This window comes from Schistocerca nitens, chromosome 3 (assembly GCF_023898315.1).
Source record: "Schistocerca nitens isolate TAMUIC-IGC-003100 chromosome 3, iqSchNite1.1, whole genome shotgun sequence".
In the NCBI taxonomy this organism is placed as follows: Eukaryota; Metazoa; Arthropoda; class Insecta; order Orthoptera; family Acrididae; genus Schistocerca; species Schistocerca nitens.
The window spans coordinates 646937647-646957095 of NC_064616.1; the positions used below are offsets into that span (position 1 = coordinate 646937647).

At 39.7% G+C, this 19449-nt stretch overlaps 1 protein-coding gene across 1 annotated transcript in view; it reads left to right on the top strand.

Moving 5' to 3' along the window:
- LOC126248603 (pyruvate dehydrogenase (acetyl-transferring) kinase, mitochondrial) overlaps positions 1–19449 on the top strand; it is a 369892-nt gene that overhangs the window by 327018 nt on the left and 23425 nt on the right. Inside the window, exon 4 of the mRNA XM_049949739.1 lies at positions 15623–15793. Within this exon, the coding sequence (XP_049805696.1) occupies positions 15623–15793 (171 nt within the window). The remainder of the gene's footprint in view (positions 1–15622; positions 15794–19449) is intronic.

Below are 19449 nucleotides of genomic sequence, written 5' to 3' on the forward strand. Positions count from 1 at the left end.
ACAATTCATTGTTTCATTTATTGAAACCCAAATAAGAAACTAACAAAAAAGATTGGTTTTAGGTGCGTTTTCCCCCCAGTTCCTCTGAAAAGCGGCCACAGACGCAGCAAGTACAGCGAAATGTGGTCGCAAAATAAATTTTTATCTATTGGAATATTTGCGTTTTAATGAATTGAAAACTTAGATCAAATTACAGCATGTTTTCCCATCCATCAAAAGACAAATACATAAAAACAAAGAATGACACTTAATAACATTTCGCTGTCCGAGAGAGTGTTTGTGACGGCTTTTCAGAAAGTGGCAAAAAATAACGCACCTGAAACTTTTTCTTATATCTGTGCGACGTGATTTAATGCAACCCAAATATAAAAATTAACCGAAATAAATGTTCCTTGTTGCTGACGATCCGATATTCGATAACTGGTACATTGCTAACTGACATATCAGATTATAAGATATCACTGGACTCGCATTCGGGACGACGATGGTTCAATCCCGTGTCCGGCCATCCTGATTTAGGTTTCCCGTGATTTCCCTAAATCGCTCCAGGCAAATTCCGGGATGGTTTATTTGACAGGACACGGCCGACTTCCTTCCTCATCCTTCTCTAATCCGATGAGACCGATGACCCCGCTGTTTGGTCTCTTCCCCCAAACAACCCAACCAACCCATATAAAATATAGTTTTATTTATCATCTTTATAAATAATAGAGTGTCATCCGATAGGAAACACTTGATTCACTGTAATGATGCTTGAAATTTTCTTTCAGTTCTTCGAGCTTTGACTGGCTTTCCCTTTGCGAGAAATTTTCGAACTGATTTTTGTGGCAGGTATTAAAGTGCCGTTCAGTCGAGTACTTTTTTTTTAAATACGTGAGGTTACGATGACATACGAAACATTTGGCATGATTTTCGACAGCAATACAAAAGAAATGAATTTCACACTCGGGTTTAAATAGTGCGGACGCGCCGCTCCTCCTCCTTTTGTTGTCTGCTGCTGTTAACGTTCAATTCCGATCCACTGTAGCCTCACGGCTGTTGACTAACGGCTTTGTGTCGTATCAATGTTTTTGACCGCCGCGCCGCGTACAGCGGTATGGCGAGGCGCGGCGGGCGAACCGCACGGTCAGCTAAGCGACACGGCTCGGCCACTGCAACAACATACGAATTCGCCCGGGGGGCTGGCCACGGCCGGCCGGTGTGGCCGTGCGGTTCTAGGCGCTTCAGTCGGGAACCGCGAGACCGCTACGGTCGCAGGTTCGAATCCTGCCTCGGGCATGGATGTGTGTGATGTCCTTAGGTTAGTTAGGTTTAAGTAGTTCTAAGTTCTAGGGGACTGATGACCATAGATGTTAAGTCCCGTAGTGCTCAGAGCCATATGAATCATTTTTGTCTGGCCTCGGGCGACCGCGGGCGCTAGTGCCCGAGGGGCACAGTTTGGACGAGCCTGCTCTAAAGTTTGTCGACAACTGCGCTTTGATGTGTGTAACCGTTTGCTAAATATAAGGAAAGGGTGTTACGTCTTACGTGGCTCACCCCGTATAAGCCAATGGATCTGCGATGGTCAATCTGATTGACTACGAAACATTGTTAGTGAGAAGTAAAGAGAAACGAGGCATATGAGTAAAGCCTTTGCGTCGCCGTAACACAGCTGCGAGCGCACGTTGCGTAGTGTACGTATATGTTGTAAACTCTATTTATTACACGTAGGGGAGCAATATAGCTCTCCTCCCAGCCTTAAAAACAATTTCAATTGCATATTTCATATGCAACAATGTGTGAAATGTCGGCAAATGAAATAACTAAATTTTTCCCTACACAGTGTTTGAATTGTTTGTTTTTGGAGCATGATAGTAGGTATGACCAACGACGAAGCTAGCCCAAAAATCGCCTAATAAAAACTGCATAGCGAAAAAAATGCGAGAATCCATGAACATTTTTTATACACAAAATATAATTATCACTCCGCATTTGGCCCTCTGCTTCTCTTCCTCATGGCTATTGGTCTTCCTTCCCCTAGCCGATGCATAGCTGCCATTCAACGAAAAATTTCGCACGTATTGTCCTATTTTGCAGGTGTAACACAAGGCAATTTTGTACCCCACCTCTTTCCCCCTTTCGTACTCTCTCCCTCGCGTGATGTCCCGCAATTCACATCCCTGTGCATTTACCTACATAAAAGTGAAAACGAGTACATAGAGCCTGAGAAACAGAAGGAAAACAGCTGTTAATGCGAAGTTAAAAATTTCGTCACTAAGAATGCTTATATTAGACATCCTAGTTCATGTTCACTGTAACTTCAGTGAGTGAGCCCAGGTCATGGTATGAAAAAAAAACCCAAAAACTTGACAGAACCATCGCTGACCCAAACCACCCTCACCACACACTGCGGATTTAACACATAATTGGTCTGTTCATGCACTCGACATCTTACACAATTTGAAAAGACGTAACATATTGACTCGCTGGCCGACACTCTATGCTTCCAGTCCGCTACCTGTGTGGTTTCTGTATTGTTTGTTCCACTGAAGTGCATCTTTACATGCTGCTGTGAGCAAAGGTCTTTTGGTAGGTACATAACTTCACGTTACCATTGCATGCAGTTCCCTTTGCAGTGTTTGCTCGGAAACAGGTCAAGAGGTATGTGAATTTACAGACAGCAGCAGTTCCTGTCATGCTTGGACCCAATTGTCATTGACAAGACATAACACTCATCTCTGGTCCCTGTCAGCTGTAATTTTTTGACCACTGATCTTGCGCCATGTTATGACTGTAGACAAATTGAATAATCCACCTTCATATACCAACAGATTGGGCAGTATGTGTGATTCATTTTTGGAGTCAACTACAGTTTATAGCAGTGAGAGAAGCTGTAAAACCCAGTTAACCTTTAACTCAGCATTTGTTAAGTATGATACCATAATGAACTCTGAAATTTCCCATGATCAGTTGAATTAAATACACCTATGTAGCAGAGTGAAGCACCATCTTCCATCCTGATAATGCAGGCAATGCATTGTAACATGGACTTCTTGAAACATCAAAAGCATTGGGGAGCCATCCTGATCAATGACCAAGTACCTGCCACCCATAGTTCAACAGAGATTGGGCAGAGTTTGGTTACAAAGTGTGCATATTTGTTCCATGGCATCCCAGATGTCTTAACAAAATTGAGGTAAGTTAACCTGGGGACCATCTGTATTTTTATGGAGTATTTAGGAGTAAGTGGTTGGCATTTTGTCTGTTGAAGGTAGATGTCACCTGCGTGGTGCTGTAGGTAATGAAATTGACATAGGCAATTGTACATTATGTTCTTGTATTATTCACCTGAGAGAGACAATGACAAAGAGCCTCATTTAATTACATGTAAATACCCCCCCCCCCCCCCCCCCCACCTTCACCACCTGGCAGTCTCCAACATACTGGTATTCTGCTAATGTGTCTCATCACTGCAAGTGACCTAACACAATACAAGAATTTATTGGCAGCATACCTGTGTTCATGTTAATTGCTGTGCTCTATGAGATGTGGTGAATAGACATAAACACATTAGCTGGTGGTTTCTGTGCCCCATGTTTCTGGATGAAGTTGCCGCTCAGCAGTTAATGTTGTCCACATTGCAATGCAGAGCAGATTTTCTGCACTGTGCCCTATCTATCCACTGTTAGACTTCGCTTTCGTAGACAGCAACGTGTGCCATCATGCACATCATGCTGTTGCTCATGGCAGCTGACTTAGACACCTTCGGTTTTTGCCGAATAGAGGTGCTCATATGTCACCTGTGACATGGTCGGGTATGTGAAAAGCTCAATGTTGTCACAAGCTCAGTGGAGTACCCATACACTATGTGTGCTGGAAGGTTTCATGGGGAGTGGCAGCCCATTCTTCAGAGTGCTGCACTGAGGAGAGATATCAATGTCGGTCGTTGTGGCCTGGCACCAAGTCGGCATTCCAAAGCATCCCAAAGGTGTTGTATAGGATTCAGGTCAGGACACTGTGCAACCAGTCCATTACAGGGATGTTATTGTTGTGTAACCACTCCGCTACAGGCCGTGCATTATGAACAGGTGCTTGACCATGTTAAAAGATGCAGTCGCCATCCCTGAATTGGGGTTCAACAGTGGGAAGCAAGAAGGTGCTTAAAACATAAATGTGAGCCTGTGCTGTGATAGTGCCACACAAAACAACAAGGGGTGCAAGCCCCCTCCATGAAAACCACAACCACACCATAACACCACCATCTCTGAATTTTACTGTTGGCACCACACATGCTGGCAGATGACGTTCACCGGGCATTTGGCATACCCACAACCTGCCATCGGATCGCCACATTGTGTACTGTGATTCATCACTCCACACAATGTTTTTCCACTATTTAATCATACAATGTTTACCCTCCTTACACCAAGTGAGGCGTCGTTTGGCATTTACCAGCAGGATGTGTGGCTTATGAGCGTTTGCTCGACCGTGAAATCCAAGTTCTGTCACCTCCTGCCTAACTGTCATAGTACTTGCAGTGGATCCTGATGCAGTTTTGAATTTCTGTGTGATGGGCTGGGTAGATGTCTGCCTGTTACATTTATGACCCCCTTCAACTGTCGGCAGTCTCTGTCAGTCAACTGCCGAGGTCGGCCTATACACTTTTGTGTTGTACGTGTCTCTTCACGTTTTCACTTCACTACCACATTGGAAACAATGGACCTAGGGATGTTTAGGAATGTGAAAATCTTGCGTATGTACATATAACAAGTGACACCCAGTCACCTGACCACATTCAAACACTATGAGTTCCGCAAAGCACCCCATTCTGCTCTCTTACAGTGTCTAATGACTACGGAGGTCGCTGATATGGAGTACCTGGAAGTAGTTGGCAGCACAATGCACCTAATATGAAAAACTTATGGTTTTGGGGGTGTCTGGATACTTTCTGCAGCTTTGTGTTGCAACTGTAATATTCTGGATTATGACGTATTTGTTAGGAAGTCATGGGGAAAGGAAACACAGGTAAATAAGACTGCTAATTTAATCTTTAGCTGGTTTGTTTGCAACTTATTTTGAACATTTCACAGATGAAGTCTCAAAGGTTTAGAGAATTTTATAATAATGGCATTATTAATATAGTTGTCGTATAGATATTATCACTTCAGGTGGAATAGATCATTGCAATTTTAGACAGCAATGGAGACACACCCATAGTGATATTTGCTGATTCTACAGAAAGTACATTGATCTTGGAGGCATAGAAGATTGATGCAGAACAATATTTATTCTGTGGACTTTTTTTAGTACTATGTTAGTACTAAGGGAATAAATTACCACTATTGTGGAAACTATTTCCCAGCTCACTGAAGGGCCATGTCCTCATCTGATACAGCACATGTTTGTTGGGGCATTCTGAAGCTTTTTGCTGTGCAGGCCTCTTCTGCTGGAAATCAATTAGTGTGCCATGGTGAATTTCTGAGACTGTGTGAGCTTTCAGAAAACACTTTTTATCCTGGAGGTGAACTTGCAAAATATTTTCTCTACTTTGATGTTAAATCTCATCTAACAAAACTGTTGTTGCTCATTACAATGTTCATCTGTCATGTGACTCATTTTGTAAGCCTACCTTACAATTTAAATCTGCAAACAAAAATAAAAGGAAAAATTAAAAATTAATACTCAATAGGACAATAAGATATACTGTGAACAACTGGAAGAGACCTGGGAGATACCAGGTTTCAGACAGATGGATAACATAAAGGTGAGACAGAGATTTCAAAACTAGATTGTTAGCTGCAAAGCATTTTCAGGGACAGATGTGGATTCTGATCATAATTTGTTGGTTATGAACTAGAGATTAAAGCTGAAGAATTTGCAGAAAGGAAATTAAGGAGATAGGACCTGAATAAACTGAAAGAACCGGGGGTTGTTGAGACTTTCAAAGGTAGAACAAGCAACCGTTGACTGAAACGGGGGAAATGGATACAACAGAAAATGAATAGCTAATGTCAAATATAGAGGGTCCATACAAGCTGTATTAAAAGAAAAAAAAGAAAACACACAGAGCACTGGAAGATCTAAATCTAAATAAGGCCCCTGATGTAGATGTCAACCTCTCAGAACTGTTGATATCATTGGGTAGGCAGCCATGACAAAAATATTCTACCTGGTATGCTAGATATATGGGACAGGCAAAATACTCTCACATTTCAGGAAGCATGGAATAATTCAATAATTCCTGTTATAAAGAAGGCAGGTTGTAAAAGGTGTGAGTATTACCGGATTACCAGTTTAATGAGTAATTTTTTGCAAAATATTGACCAAAATCATTTGCAGGAGACTGGAATAGCTGGTAGAAGCTGACCTCAGGGAGAATCAGTTTGGGTTATGGAGAAATGTAGGAACACAGAAAACAACATTGACCCTGCAGATTATCTCAGAAGGTAGACTGAAGAAAGGCAAAACTACATATATAGCATTTGTAGATTTAGGGAGAGTTTTTGACAGTATTGACTCGATCACACCCTTCGAAATCCTGAAGGTACCATGGATAAAACATGGAGAGCAAAAAGTTATCTACAACTTGTGCGGAAATCAGACTGTAGTTATCAGAGTTGAAGGACATGAAAGGGGAGCATTGGTTGAGAAAGGAGTAAAAAAGGGTTGTAGCTGATCATTTGTGTTATTTAATCTGTATGCTGAGAAAGCATCAAAGGAAATCAAGAATAAATTTTGGAAAGGAATTAAAGTTCATGGCGGAGAAATTAAAACTTTGAGGTTTGCTGATGACATTGTAACTCTGTTAGAGATGTCAAAGGACTCAGAAGGTCAGAAGATTAACATGAACCAAAGCAAAACAAGGGTAATGGAATTCATTCAAATTAAATCAAATGATACTGATGTAATTAAATTAATAAATGTGGTACTAAAAGAAGTAGAGTTTCCCTATATGGTCAGCAAAATAACTGGCAATAGTCGAAGTACAGAGGATAAAAAATGCAGATTAGCAATAGCGAGAAATGAATTTTTGAAAAAGAGACATTTTTTAATGTTGAAATTAAATTTAAGTGTTAAGAAATTGTTCCTAAAGGTGTTTGTATGGCATGCAGTCCTGTACAGAAGTGAAAAGTGGATGATAAACAGTTCAGACAAGAAGAGAATAGAAACCTTTGAAATGTGGTGGTATAGGAGAATGCTGAAGGGTGTTTGGATAGATTGAAAAGTAATGAGAAGTACTTGTTGGCTGTTCTGTCACATATGGATTCTGCCAATTATCCATTTATATTGGGAACACTGGTAGACATATTACTTAACACTTTATTAGACCACTTCATGTTAAAAGAAGCTCTGTTTCATATCATGTAGCACTGAGTTCTGAAGAATGTCAAACAAAGCACACATGACGTAACACAACAAATGAAGACATGATCAAAGCAAAGACACTGCTATACAGAAGAAAGATATAGGAAAGGTCATGGCTCACAGAGACAACAGATATTGATTTGAATGCTGCATTAAGCTCAAAGCACCCACTTCAAAACATTCAAATGACCCTCTTAAAAATATTTAGACCCGTACAGTCCATAAATTCACAATGTTTTTTCTTTTCTTAGTTGTTTTGTCATTACATCTGCTGGTATATCATTCATATGTAAGTAAAATATTTTTACATTTTTGTTGGGTACAGCTTCCCTTATATAATGATGATGAACATCAGTATGCTTCAACCTTTTTTGATCTGAAGGCTCACCAGACAAATTTAATGCCCTCTGACTATCGGTAAATAAACTTACGCACTTGTTATACCCTGTCAGTTCATGCAATAAGTTTGTTAAATAAATGGCTTCTTGACAAGCTTCAGAAAGAGGCACAGTCTAAGCCTCTTTGTTACAAAGAGCAACAGTTTTCTGCTTAGAACTTTGCCATGATACTACAGTCAGACAATTCAAAAATAAAACTATTATTTCCTGTGTAGGGAACAATTTGTCCAATCTGCATCTATGAAACCCATCTAATTCTAAATTTCCTTTTGTAAACTTTAAACAATAAATCTTAGCTTCCCTCAAATACCTCCAAATTCTCCTAGCACATTTCGCTGTCACAATATGAGTTACTAAACTGGGGTAAATACCTCCCACTGAAAGAAATATATGGTCTTGTAAGTACTGACAAATACATTTAGGACGCAGGGTAGGCCTACTTTTGAGAGACGGAAAAATTGAACTTCTGTTTATTACTTCATTAATTTCTTCCCTGATTACATTAATATGTACACTATGTGATCAAAAGTATCTGGACACCTTGCTGAAAATGGCTTACAAGTTCATGTGCCCTCCATTGGTAATACTGGTATAAAATATGGTGTTGGCCTTGATGACAGCTTCCAATCTAGCAGGCACACGTTCAATCAGGTGCTGGAAGGTTTCTTGAGGAATGGCAGCCCATTCTTTACGGAATGCTGCACTGAGGAGAGGTATCGATGTTGGTCGGTAAGGCCTGGCACGAAGTCGTCATTCCAAAACATCCCAAAAGTGTTCTATAGAATTCAGATCTGGACTCTGTGCAGGCCAGTCCATTACAGGGATGTTATTGTCATGTAACCACTCTGCTACAGGCCATGCATTATGAACAGGTGCTCGATTGTGTTGAAAAATGCAATTGTCATCCCCAAATGGCTTTTCAACAGTGCGAAGCAAGAAGGTGCTTAAAACATCAATGTAAGCCTGTTCTCTGATAGTGCCATTCAAAACAAGTGGTGCAAGCCCACTTCCATGAAAAAACACAACCACACCATAACACTACCACCTCCGAATTTTACTGTTGGCACTACACACGCTTGCAGATGACATTCACTGGGCATTCGCCATACTCACCCTACCATTTGATTGCCACATTGTGTACCATGATTCATCACTCCACTATTCAATCGTCCAATGTTTACGCTCCGTACAACAAGCAAGGCATTGTTTGGCATTTACCGGCGTGATGTGTGGCTTGTGAGCAGCTGCTCAGCCATGAAATCCAAGTTTTCTCACCTCCTGCCTAACTGTCATAGTACTTGCAGTGGATCCTGGTGTAGTTTGGAGTTCGTGTGTGATGGTCTGGATAGATGTCTGTCTATTACACATTATGACCCACTTCAACTGTCGTCAGTCAACAGACAAGGTCGGCCTGTACACGTTTGTGCAGTACGTGTCCCTTCACATTTCCACTTCACTATCATATCAGAAACAGTGTACCTAGGGATGTGTAGGAGTGGAAATCTTGCATACATACGTATGATGCAAGTGACACCAAATCACCACCTCACGTTCGAAGTCCGTGAGTTCCGCGGAGTGCCCTATTCTACTCTCTCATGATGTCTAATGACTACTGAGGTCGCTGATATGGAGTACCTGGAAGTAGGTGGCAGCACAATGCAACTAATATGAAAAATGTATATTTTTGGAGGTGTCCTGATAATTGTGATCACATAGAGTACGTTACTGGCTTAGAATGCAAAATGACCACTACATAGTAAATTTTAGAGTTAAAATGTGCTGATCAATGTGCTTGTCCTGACTTAAAGCTAACACTCCATTAATCTTGTGATATTTGATATCCGTCGCTAAACAATGTTTAGGCATTCCTAAAGCCTTTACTTTGAACTCCATACTTAGCATATCTTGCAAGATTTCACTCTCGTATGTCATTTGATAAATATAGAAATCATCAAAATATAAGGCCGTGATAGCAGCTAAGCCTTTATTTTTATTTTTTAATAACAAGCCAGGCTCTAGTCTAGATCTTTTATAACCTAAACAGTTTAAAACAGCGTTTACTATTCGATTCCACATTCTGTATTATAATTTTAATTCATACGTAGCTCTCCCAAACGTCAGAACTTTTCCTTTAGCTTTACAAAAATTAAAACCTTCAAATTGCTTTAGAAAAAGTTGTTCTTTGAGAATACCATTTCAAAAGCTGTTTTTATGTCAAGATTTATGATGTTTAAATCTCATTCAGTACATAAAGCCATTAGACATCTGTGTGTAGAATGCCCTACCACAGGAGAAAAGGTTTGATCATAACCAATTCCAAGTTTATGATTGAATCTGCTTGCCACTAACCTAGCACAATACTGCACTTTTACTTTCACTGTTGACTTTTTTGTGGAACATCCATTTACACTACACAACATTAGCATTTTCTGCCAGATTTATCAATTCCCAAGTGTCATTGGCTTCAAAAGCTTGTACGGTAGCACTTATAAGGACTGTGTAGATAGCATTAGTTACAATAACATAAAGATAACTGAGCAATAGAAAAAAATGTCACTGTATAGTTGAAAAGTATGTAATTGTAATCCATTTAGTGGAAAAGTACTTTCAGTTTAAACAAAATTGTCTTAAAGAAATAAAGATTCTTGTGGCTCAAAAGTAATTTGTAGGTGTAAGTATGTAAGAGGGGGGGGGGGGGGCGGGGGGGGGGGGGGGAACCTATTTTGGATCCGAAGGAAAATATCAGCATTTCATTGCATACCCATGGGCTTTGATCACAGCTGCATCTCTATTTGGCACTGAATCTCCAAGCTTTTGTAGTAAGTCAAGTGGGAGTTTTGATGATTCATCCAATAATGCAGCAGCAAATTGATCCTTGATTGAGTAGCTTCTGTGTCAAACATGCTGATCTAATGCATCCCAGAGGTTTTACACCGGATTTAGATCGGGTTTATCTCAGTCACTTCAAAAGTTTGATTTTCTTTATCTGGGAGTGTGTTTTGAATCACTCTCCTACTGAAATATCCAATTATGTGGATATTCCTCCTCCCATTTGGAACCATGTTCTTTTCTAAAATGCCAACATACAGGGATTGGTCCATTTTGCCTTGTATTTGAACTAGAGGATCAACCCCACATCTGGGAGAACATTCTCACACAATGACACTGCCACCACTGTGCTCAATGCTTGGTACTGAGTACTTTTTGCTATCTCTTGGGTTTTTTTGGTTGACATACATACTCCACAGCACCAGAAGAAAATGTATTACATTTCCTTTGATCACTCCATAAAACATTAGACCAATCGGTAGCAATCCAAATTTGATGTTTCTTTGCAAACTCTATCCTGGCCTTCCTGTCAACAGAGTATCCTTTGTGTTTTGGCCTGCTTCTTGTTTTCTCTACTAATAAAGAAACACTGTTTGGTTACCTAAGTGATAATAATTAATGAACAATGTACCACTAAAGCAAATTACAAAATACTCTCAAGATAAAGGAATATATACTTATATTGTTATTGTATGACCTTGCTTTTCTACTAGATATGTAACCACAGTGGTGTGAAGCTCTTAATGGAGTCATACAGTTATAAGCTGATCTGATGGCATTACATTTTCCTGGACACAAATCAGTCTCAACTTGATCTTCGGTAAGGATAGAAGCTGAAGGAATGAATTAAAATTTGGTTAGCACATCTGCTTCGTAAGCAGGAGACCCGGGTTAAAGTTCTGGCCTTGGCATAAATTTTGATTCATTACTTCAGCTTCTATCCTTATCAAACAGTTATATATGTTGCCCTGTTGTGACTGCATGCAAACAGTACTGACAACATGACATCACAAATATAAAATACTTCTGAGCACTATTGTGGATAGCATGTTTCCACTCTTCTGCACCAGGTATGGAAAGGGTGTTCTCCACAGTTTTTGTATCCTCTATTTGATCTGAAGTTCCAGCAGAGAAATAAGTCTCATAATTATTAAATATTTTAGAATGAATTTATTGCTCTGCAGTGGAATGAGTGCTCATATGAATCTTTATGGTAGATTAAGACTGTGTGCCAGGTAATTACTCGAACCCAGGACCTTTGCCTTTCATGGACAAGTACTCTACCAGCTGAGCTACCCAAGCACTACTCATGTAATACATCGTCACAGCTTTACTTCCATCAGTACCTCATCTCCTTTCTTGCTAGAATGCTGGTCCCACAAGTTTCATGTAAGAACTTCTGTGAAGTTTGGAAGATAGGAGATGATGTACTGGTGTAAGTGAATAGTGTGGTGCTCTGCGATATCATCCTCAGACTCAGCAGTGCTCCAAACAGCAAGGTGACATCACCACATGTGAAAAAACATCCCCATTTCAGAGGTTAATGTGAGGTGTAAGGTGAGTTAATGATGTCACATTGGCACCAAATTTCACCACTGTGGACGTCTCTCGTGGTAAGAAAGGCATCACACACCCCCTTACCACATTTCATCTCTTCTTTTGGTGCCTCTGTGATGGAGGTCAGAACCATGACACCTATCATTGAAATCATAGTTTTATTATGGGTAGTTAAGGAAGACATTTCAGACATGCTGCTGCTCAGAATTGACATGAAAAGGCCTCGGGGGTGTCTTGGAAGTGCATCAATTAAACCAGTCCTTCCCTGGGGGTCTTGATTCCCACACGTCACAGTAAAAAAATGACAGTTTGCAGTACAATGAGCAACAGGACAATGCTCTTGACAATGTTAAAGACTACTGCCACCCCCTGAGTGTTTTGACCCTACTATAAGAACATCTTGGTGTTTCAACCCGATTTAATGTGATCTGAACCCTTTGGACTGTAGTATGACTGTGATTTTTGCTCTGGTATACAGGGTAGAACCACAAGGAAAAGTTCAAAACTATTTGATGAAATTTGAACGTGATCCAAAGCAGCAAAGGATGTTTATCCTTTTCAGCTATCCTGTTTCGAGACCTTGTGTCACATTGTCAAGGGAGGGGGAAAGGGGGGCGGGGGTGCGCCACATGTCATGCACATGAATAAAATGTCAAAGGGTCCCTCTAAGACACCCCAGTTCAGCAGCACTTCATGCCACCCAAGCAGCTTTGTTTAGCATGTTAGAAATATACCTGTCAAAAATCACCTTGAGGCTGAAGCTCTTTTATCTGTGTTTGCTTTAACAATACATATGTTTTTGGATGAGGTTCGCCTTTACCAAAGCACTATTTTGTTTTTTATCCCAAACATGTTTCACTGCAGTTGCAGCATCATCAGTGGATTTTTTCACTTTATGGCAGGTATGAATACATACGTATGTACATACATACATATAATAGAGGGAAACATTCCACATGGGAAAAATATATCTAAAAACACAGATGATGTGACTTACCGAACGAAAGTGCTGGCAGGTCGATAGACACAGAAACAAACACAAACATACACACGAAATTCAAGCTTTCGCAACAAACTTTTGCCTCATCAGGAAAGGGGGAAGGAGAGGGAAAGACGAAAGGATGTGGGTTTTAAGGGAGAGGGTAAGGAGTCATTCCAATCCCGGGAGCGGAAAGACTTACCTTAGGAGGAAAAAAAGGACAGGTATACACTCGCGCGCACACACACACACACACACACACACACACACACACACACACACACACATCCATCCGCACATACACAGACACAAGCAGACATTTGTAAAGGCCTTTACAAATGTCTGCTTGTGTTTGTGTATGTGCGGATGGATATGTGTGTATGTGTGAGTGTATACCTGTGGTTCCTGGTCATGCCAGTCTGATGGAGAATGAGGTTGCTGAGGCTGCAGCCAAGGCTGAAGTCCTAGTACCTCAGCTCACTAATTCTTCCATTCCCTCTGATGATCTTTGTGTTGCCGTCTGTCAGCAGGTGGTGTCACTTTGATATCGCCACTGGCCCTCCCTTCATGGGAGCAAGCTCTGGGGGATCAAGCCTATCCCAGTGGCTTGGCCGACCTTCTCTTGGCCCACTCAGCATGAGGAGATCATTTTGGCTAAGTTGCGTATTGGGCAGTGTCTTTTTAGCCATCATCATTTGTTAAGTGGTGATCCCCCGCCACTTTGTGCTCATTGCCTTCAACCTTTGATGGTTTGCCATTTATTGACCGAATACCCTTTTTTAACCACTTATTTTCTCATTTATGTTTGCCATCTGAGTTATCACCCATTTTGGAGAATTAAATGTGGTCTGTCGACTGCATTTTAGTTTTTATCTATTGTACCAGTATGGTAAAGGACATTTAATCTTTAGTTTAAGACCTCTGTTCCTCTATTGTGTATTTTATTGATCTTTCTCTAAGTCCCTGTTTTTAGCTGTCTTTCCTTCTGTCTATTGGGCTTAACGCGTAGTTGTTTTTACCTCCTTTTTTTTGTCTTCGTGTTCTATGTTTCTAACATGGGCACATATGACCTAGTTGTTTTTGCACCATAAAACAAAACAAACATTTCGGACTGAAGATTACAACAACAACAACAACAATAACAACAACAAAATCAGAATCATGAATGAGTGTACACAGAAGTGCAGCATTGTCTTTTGTAGGACACTGTAGTATTAGAATCCTGATTAGGACATTGAAATGCAACAATTTTATAGGCAGTAATGTCATCATCATGGTTCAAACCTGCTTCCAGCCGTCCTGATTTAGTTTTCCCGTAATTTCCCTAAATCACTTCAGGCAAATGCCAGGATGGTTCATTTGAAACGGGCACGGCCAATTTCCTACCCCATCCTTCCCTATTTTAGCATGTGCTACGTCTCTGATCCTCTCATTATCAACAGGACATTAAACACTGATTTCATCCTCCTCTTCCTTTCACGGAAGAATATTAACTCATTCCTTTGCTCAGACTCATATGTCTGTTAATGCTATTTGAAAGGTAACAGAAGAGGGCTATAATATCTCAAACTTTTGGCAAGATATAGTTTTTGAGTCCTCACATTTGTCTTTGCCAGTTTATATATGATTTCTCTTATTTTTTGTTGATGAAGAGGTTTTGCTGGCTCCAAAATTCTGGTAGAATGCAGTGACTGTTCTACTGGATGTGTGGTTCCATGTTTTCCTATTATGTGAGCAATGACTAACTGCCTATGCTCAAGACTAGACTATAATCCTGTACATAATACAGCTTTATTTTTTTCATAAAATAAAACAGCAACTAACTACATTTGATAATGCTATTTGTTCACATAAATAGTACCATTACTGGTTTTGAATGGACAGGTTCCCTGGAGGGTGGGGAATAAAAAGTGAAAACCAATGTAGACTACAATACAAAAATGTGTCTTAATGTGAACAAGCCATCTGATGATGAACCTGTTGGCTTAAAACCGGTAACAGTGCTATCTATGTGAGTAAATAGCATTATCAATAGTGGCTGATTGCTGTTTCCTTCTCAGCAAGAATCAACCTGTATTTTGTACACAAGCATGGTCTCAAAATGTCAGTTTTTGACAAAATTGCCGGTGCATAATGTTTCAACATACAGTAATTCTTTATCAGAAACACATTTTGTAAAACTGTGATAGCAATGTTGTGTTCTTCATTCATGGACCTTCAATAATATGTTGAAAACTAAACAAAGGAAGATAGCTCTTTAGTGAAGTAAGATACTAATTTTTAACTGTTGTACTTACTGTGCAAAATATGAATTTCATGTACACCTAATTACTCTAATAATCTGATCTTCTGTATGGCCCGAGTGAGTTACTATTGTGTGGTGGCTTTTTTTAAGGAAAAAAAACTAAACATAATATAGGCTTTGTATTTATGACAGTTGAAGGGGAAAAGACAAACAATAAACAGGAATATGTGTACATGTATTTATTGTTACTCTGCGTATTTTATGTTTCAGCTCTACTGTTTGGTGGCCAACTTGATGGTCAACTGAATAGTCGCCATATTGGTTGCATTGACCCACAGTGTGATCCAGTCAGTGTGGTTCAAGATGCTTATGAACATGCTCGATTCCTCTGTGACCAATATTATTTTGCTTCACCTGAGCTTATCATTCATCAACATAACGGTTAGTTGACTATGATCTGATTAAGGGTGACTTCTATGTACCAGTAACATAGATCATTTGCCAGTTACCTGTATTTTTGTTATCAAAAATTTCTATTTCCGATTTTTGACGCTGAATGAGAACCTAAATGGAAAATATGATTTATATATAAGCCTCACTATGTAAATATTTCAGTTGGTGACAGCTAAAAGCAATGAATGTGATGATGTTAGAGTGAATTCTTTTATCTAGTACTCTCAAAATTGACCCAAAACATAAAAAAAGTAAAAATGAAAACCTGAAAACAGTATGAGGACAGATAAAATAAAGAACCTCTTACTTGTAATATGAAGTGTGTGAATGTGTGGTAATTGAATTACTCCCCAAAAAATAAAGAATTTGTTAATATTATTTGATGACAGACTCTTTCCTCTAAATGTAGAGAAATGAAGGGGAGGGAGAGAGAGAGAGAGAGAAAGTTACATGATGATATCAATTTTTGATTATTCATTTGCGGACAATTTCACTTATTTTTTAAAACACCTTTGTAATAAAACTGTAAACCCAATGTAGGGATGTTTTTCCTGAGAGTATGCTGCACATTGAACAGATGCATCGCTGCAGCTTGTATAATGGAGATTTACATCATTTCTGCACCGTCAGGTGTTAAAAAATTCACCCAACTGCTAGTGAAGATATTTAGCTCTGTACACCTCCTGGACATATTGCTTTTCAGCACACTGTTTCTACTATCATCAAACTTATCTTATTCTACTAAATTCATGTGATTGTATGACTGATTTCTAGTGAAATGAATATGCAGTAAAAGTTGTTCTGCAAACTGAATTGTTATTCTTTTATGATGATCACATAGTTTGATCCTGATGTTGCTGACTCCACAATACACAGGCCAATCTCTGCATTGCCATGAGTGGAATACATACTGCTGTACACAAGGCATACACAAAAATTGCTCTGATCCTCCAGTACACAGTTTGTTAGGAAACTATTACATCTGCGTCTATGTCTGCATCTACATCTGTACTCCAGAAACTACTGTGAAATACATGGCAGAGGGTACTTTGCATAATACCACTTATTAGGGCTTCTCTCCATTGCTTTTGCATACTGAGGATGGGAAGAATGATTCCTTAAACTTATGAAGCACATTGTAAATAGTTTAATCTTGTTTTTGTGCCCCCTGTAGGAGTGATATGTAGGGAATTGTATGTTCTAGATTCTTCACTTAAAACTGTTTCCTGGAACTTTGTAAGTAGGTTTTCTGTAATATGTTGTTAAGTGTGTGCCACTTCAGGTTTTTCACAATTTCTGTGAAGCTTTCCTGTGGGTCAAACAAACCTGTGGCCATTCATGCTGCCCTTCTCTGTAGCCATTCAATATCTTGTGTTAGTTCTATTTGATATTGATCCCTCACACTTCAGATATATCAGAGTATAGATCATAGGGGTGTTTTCTAAACAGGTTCCCTGGCAGAGTGATTGAATTTTCCCAATGTCCTACCAACGAACTGAAGTCTGCCACCTGCTTTACATACAACTGAGCTTATGTGATCATTCCCTTCCATATCCATACAAATTGTTGCACCCATATATTTGTATGAATTGTCTGCATTCCAGCTGTGACTCACCGATGTTTTAGTGGTAGGATGCTACTAGGTGCATTCAAGTTATAACACCTCAAGTTGTTTTCAGAGGACTGGTAACGGATGGAAACAGCTGGTTAGTTTTAAAATATGCATATACCTATTGGGAATATATGACAGAGATGGCAGAACCATACAGCGCACAGAACTCTAGTGGCAGCAATGAGAGTGAGGACTGTTTTGATATTTAAAGTGGCAGCATTTCACTACAAGAACAGTGTGTAATCATTCATTTTCTCCATTTGTGTTGTGTGACACTGATTCGAATTCCACACCAGCTGAGCAAGACATGTGGTGATGGTGTCATGGATGTGTGCAACAGTTCAAAGAAGGTGGAAAATCATGTGGCAGCAAACAAGACAATCTCACACTTGCTGGCCTGACAATATAGTCAAGTGAATGTAGAAAGTTTTTGTGGAGGATTGTTGAACGAGTGTGGATCACATCACCTCCAAAGTTCACATTTCCATTGGGGCACGTGCACACAATCCTGCATGAAGATGTAAAAGGCTAAAAGTGACCTCCAGGTGCGTGCTGACAGATGACCACAAGGCTGTGCGTGTGGCATGCTGCCAGGTAATGTTGATGCAAGATGACAGCATGAATGGGACTTCCTTTTCATCAGTTGGGGCAATGGATGAGACAGCAGTCTCAAAATTGGAGTGCCTGTAAGTCTAACGGAAACACACATTTACACACACAACCACCACAAAAAAATGGGGAAAAAAATGGGTAAGGACCAGTGCTGAAAAAATGATGGTGGCCATATTCTGAGGCAGTAATGACATAATCCTTGCTCGTTATTTTCCAAATGGCAGTATGGTGACAGGTGCATCCTACCCAGATGTTTTGAAGAACAAGTTCCTTCCGGCATTGCATGAAAAATGGTCAGAAAAGACTGCACCAAGACAATGGACCAGCACACTGGATGAACACGATGCTGCGGTTTCTTCATGACAACTCTGAAGTGATTTCTCATGTTCCCTTCTCACCTGAGCTGGTTCCTAGTGACTTTTGTCTGTTTCCAATGATGAAAGATACTCTCTGTGGCTGCACATGCACTAGCCATGCTGCTGTTGCATCAGTGATTTTCCAGTGGTCAAACCAGATGCCTAAATAAGTGTTTTCAGCAGCCATGGAATCATAGTGTTTCAAAATTTTCATGTGATCAGTTTGTGATAAATAAAATTAGTCATTATAACTTGAAAGCACCTTGTACTATTCTGCATTTTATGAAGTGAACAATTTTACATTTCTTATGTTTAAAGTAAGTTACCAATCTTTGCAGCATTTTGAAATCTTATTAAGAACAGACGGAAAATTTGTGGAGCTTTCTTTCAGACAGTATTTCATTATAGATAACTACATCATCTCCAAAGAGTCTGAGGCTATTATTAATATTGTTTACTCATTGATATACATCATGGACAGAAAGGGTCCCGATTCACTTGTAGGGGAATGCGTGAAGTTATTTCTGTGTCCATGAATATCTCCCCATTCTAGATGACATGCTGCATCAATACAGTCACAAATTTTGCTTGATAACCTGTATGTTCTTTCTTTGGCTAATAAGCATTGGTGTAGTACTGAACTGAATGCTTTTTGGTAGTTAAGAAATGCTGCACCTATCAGACTGCCTGAATCCCTGGTCTTCAGGATGTCACACGAGATATGTGTGCATGAGTTTTACACGATCAATGTTTTCAGAATCCATGCTGATTGGCATGGAGCATATTATTTTATTAAAGATACCTTATTATGCTTGAGCTCAGAATATAAGATTCTACAATAAACAGATTGTAAAATATTGTACAGTAGTTTTATGGATCGCTTCTGCTACCTTTCTTGCAGTCAGGTGTGACCTGTGCTTTCTTTCAACTACTGGGCACAGTTTTCTGTTTGAGGACTCTATCATATGTTATGGTTAAAAGAGGGGCTAACTCAGTTGCAAATCATACATAGTTACTGATATGGAATCCATTGAGCATGGAGCTTTGTTCAGTTTTAGCAATGT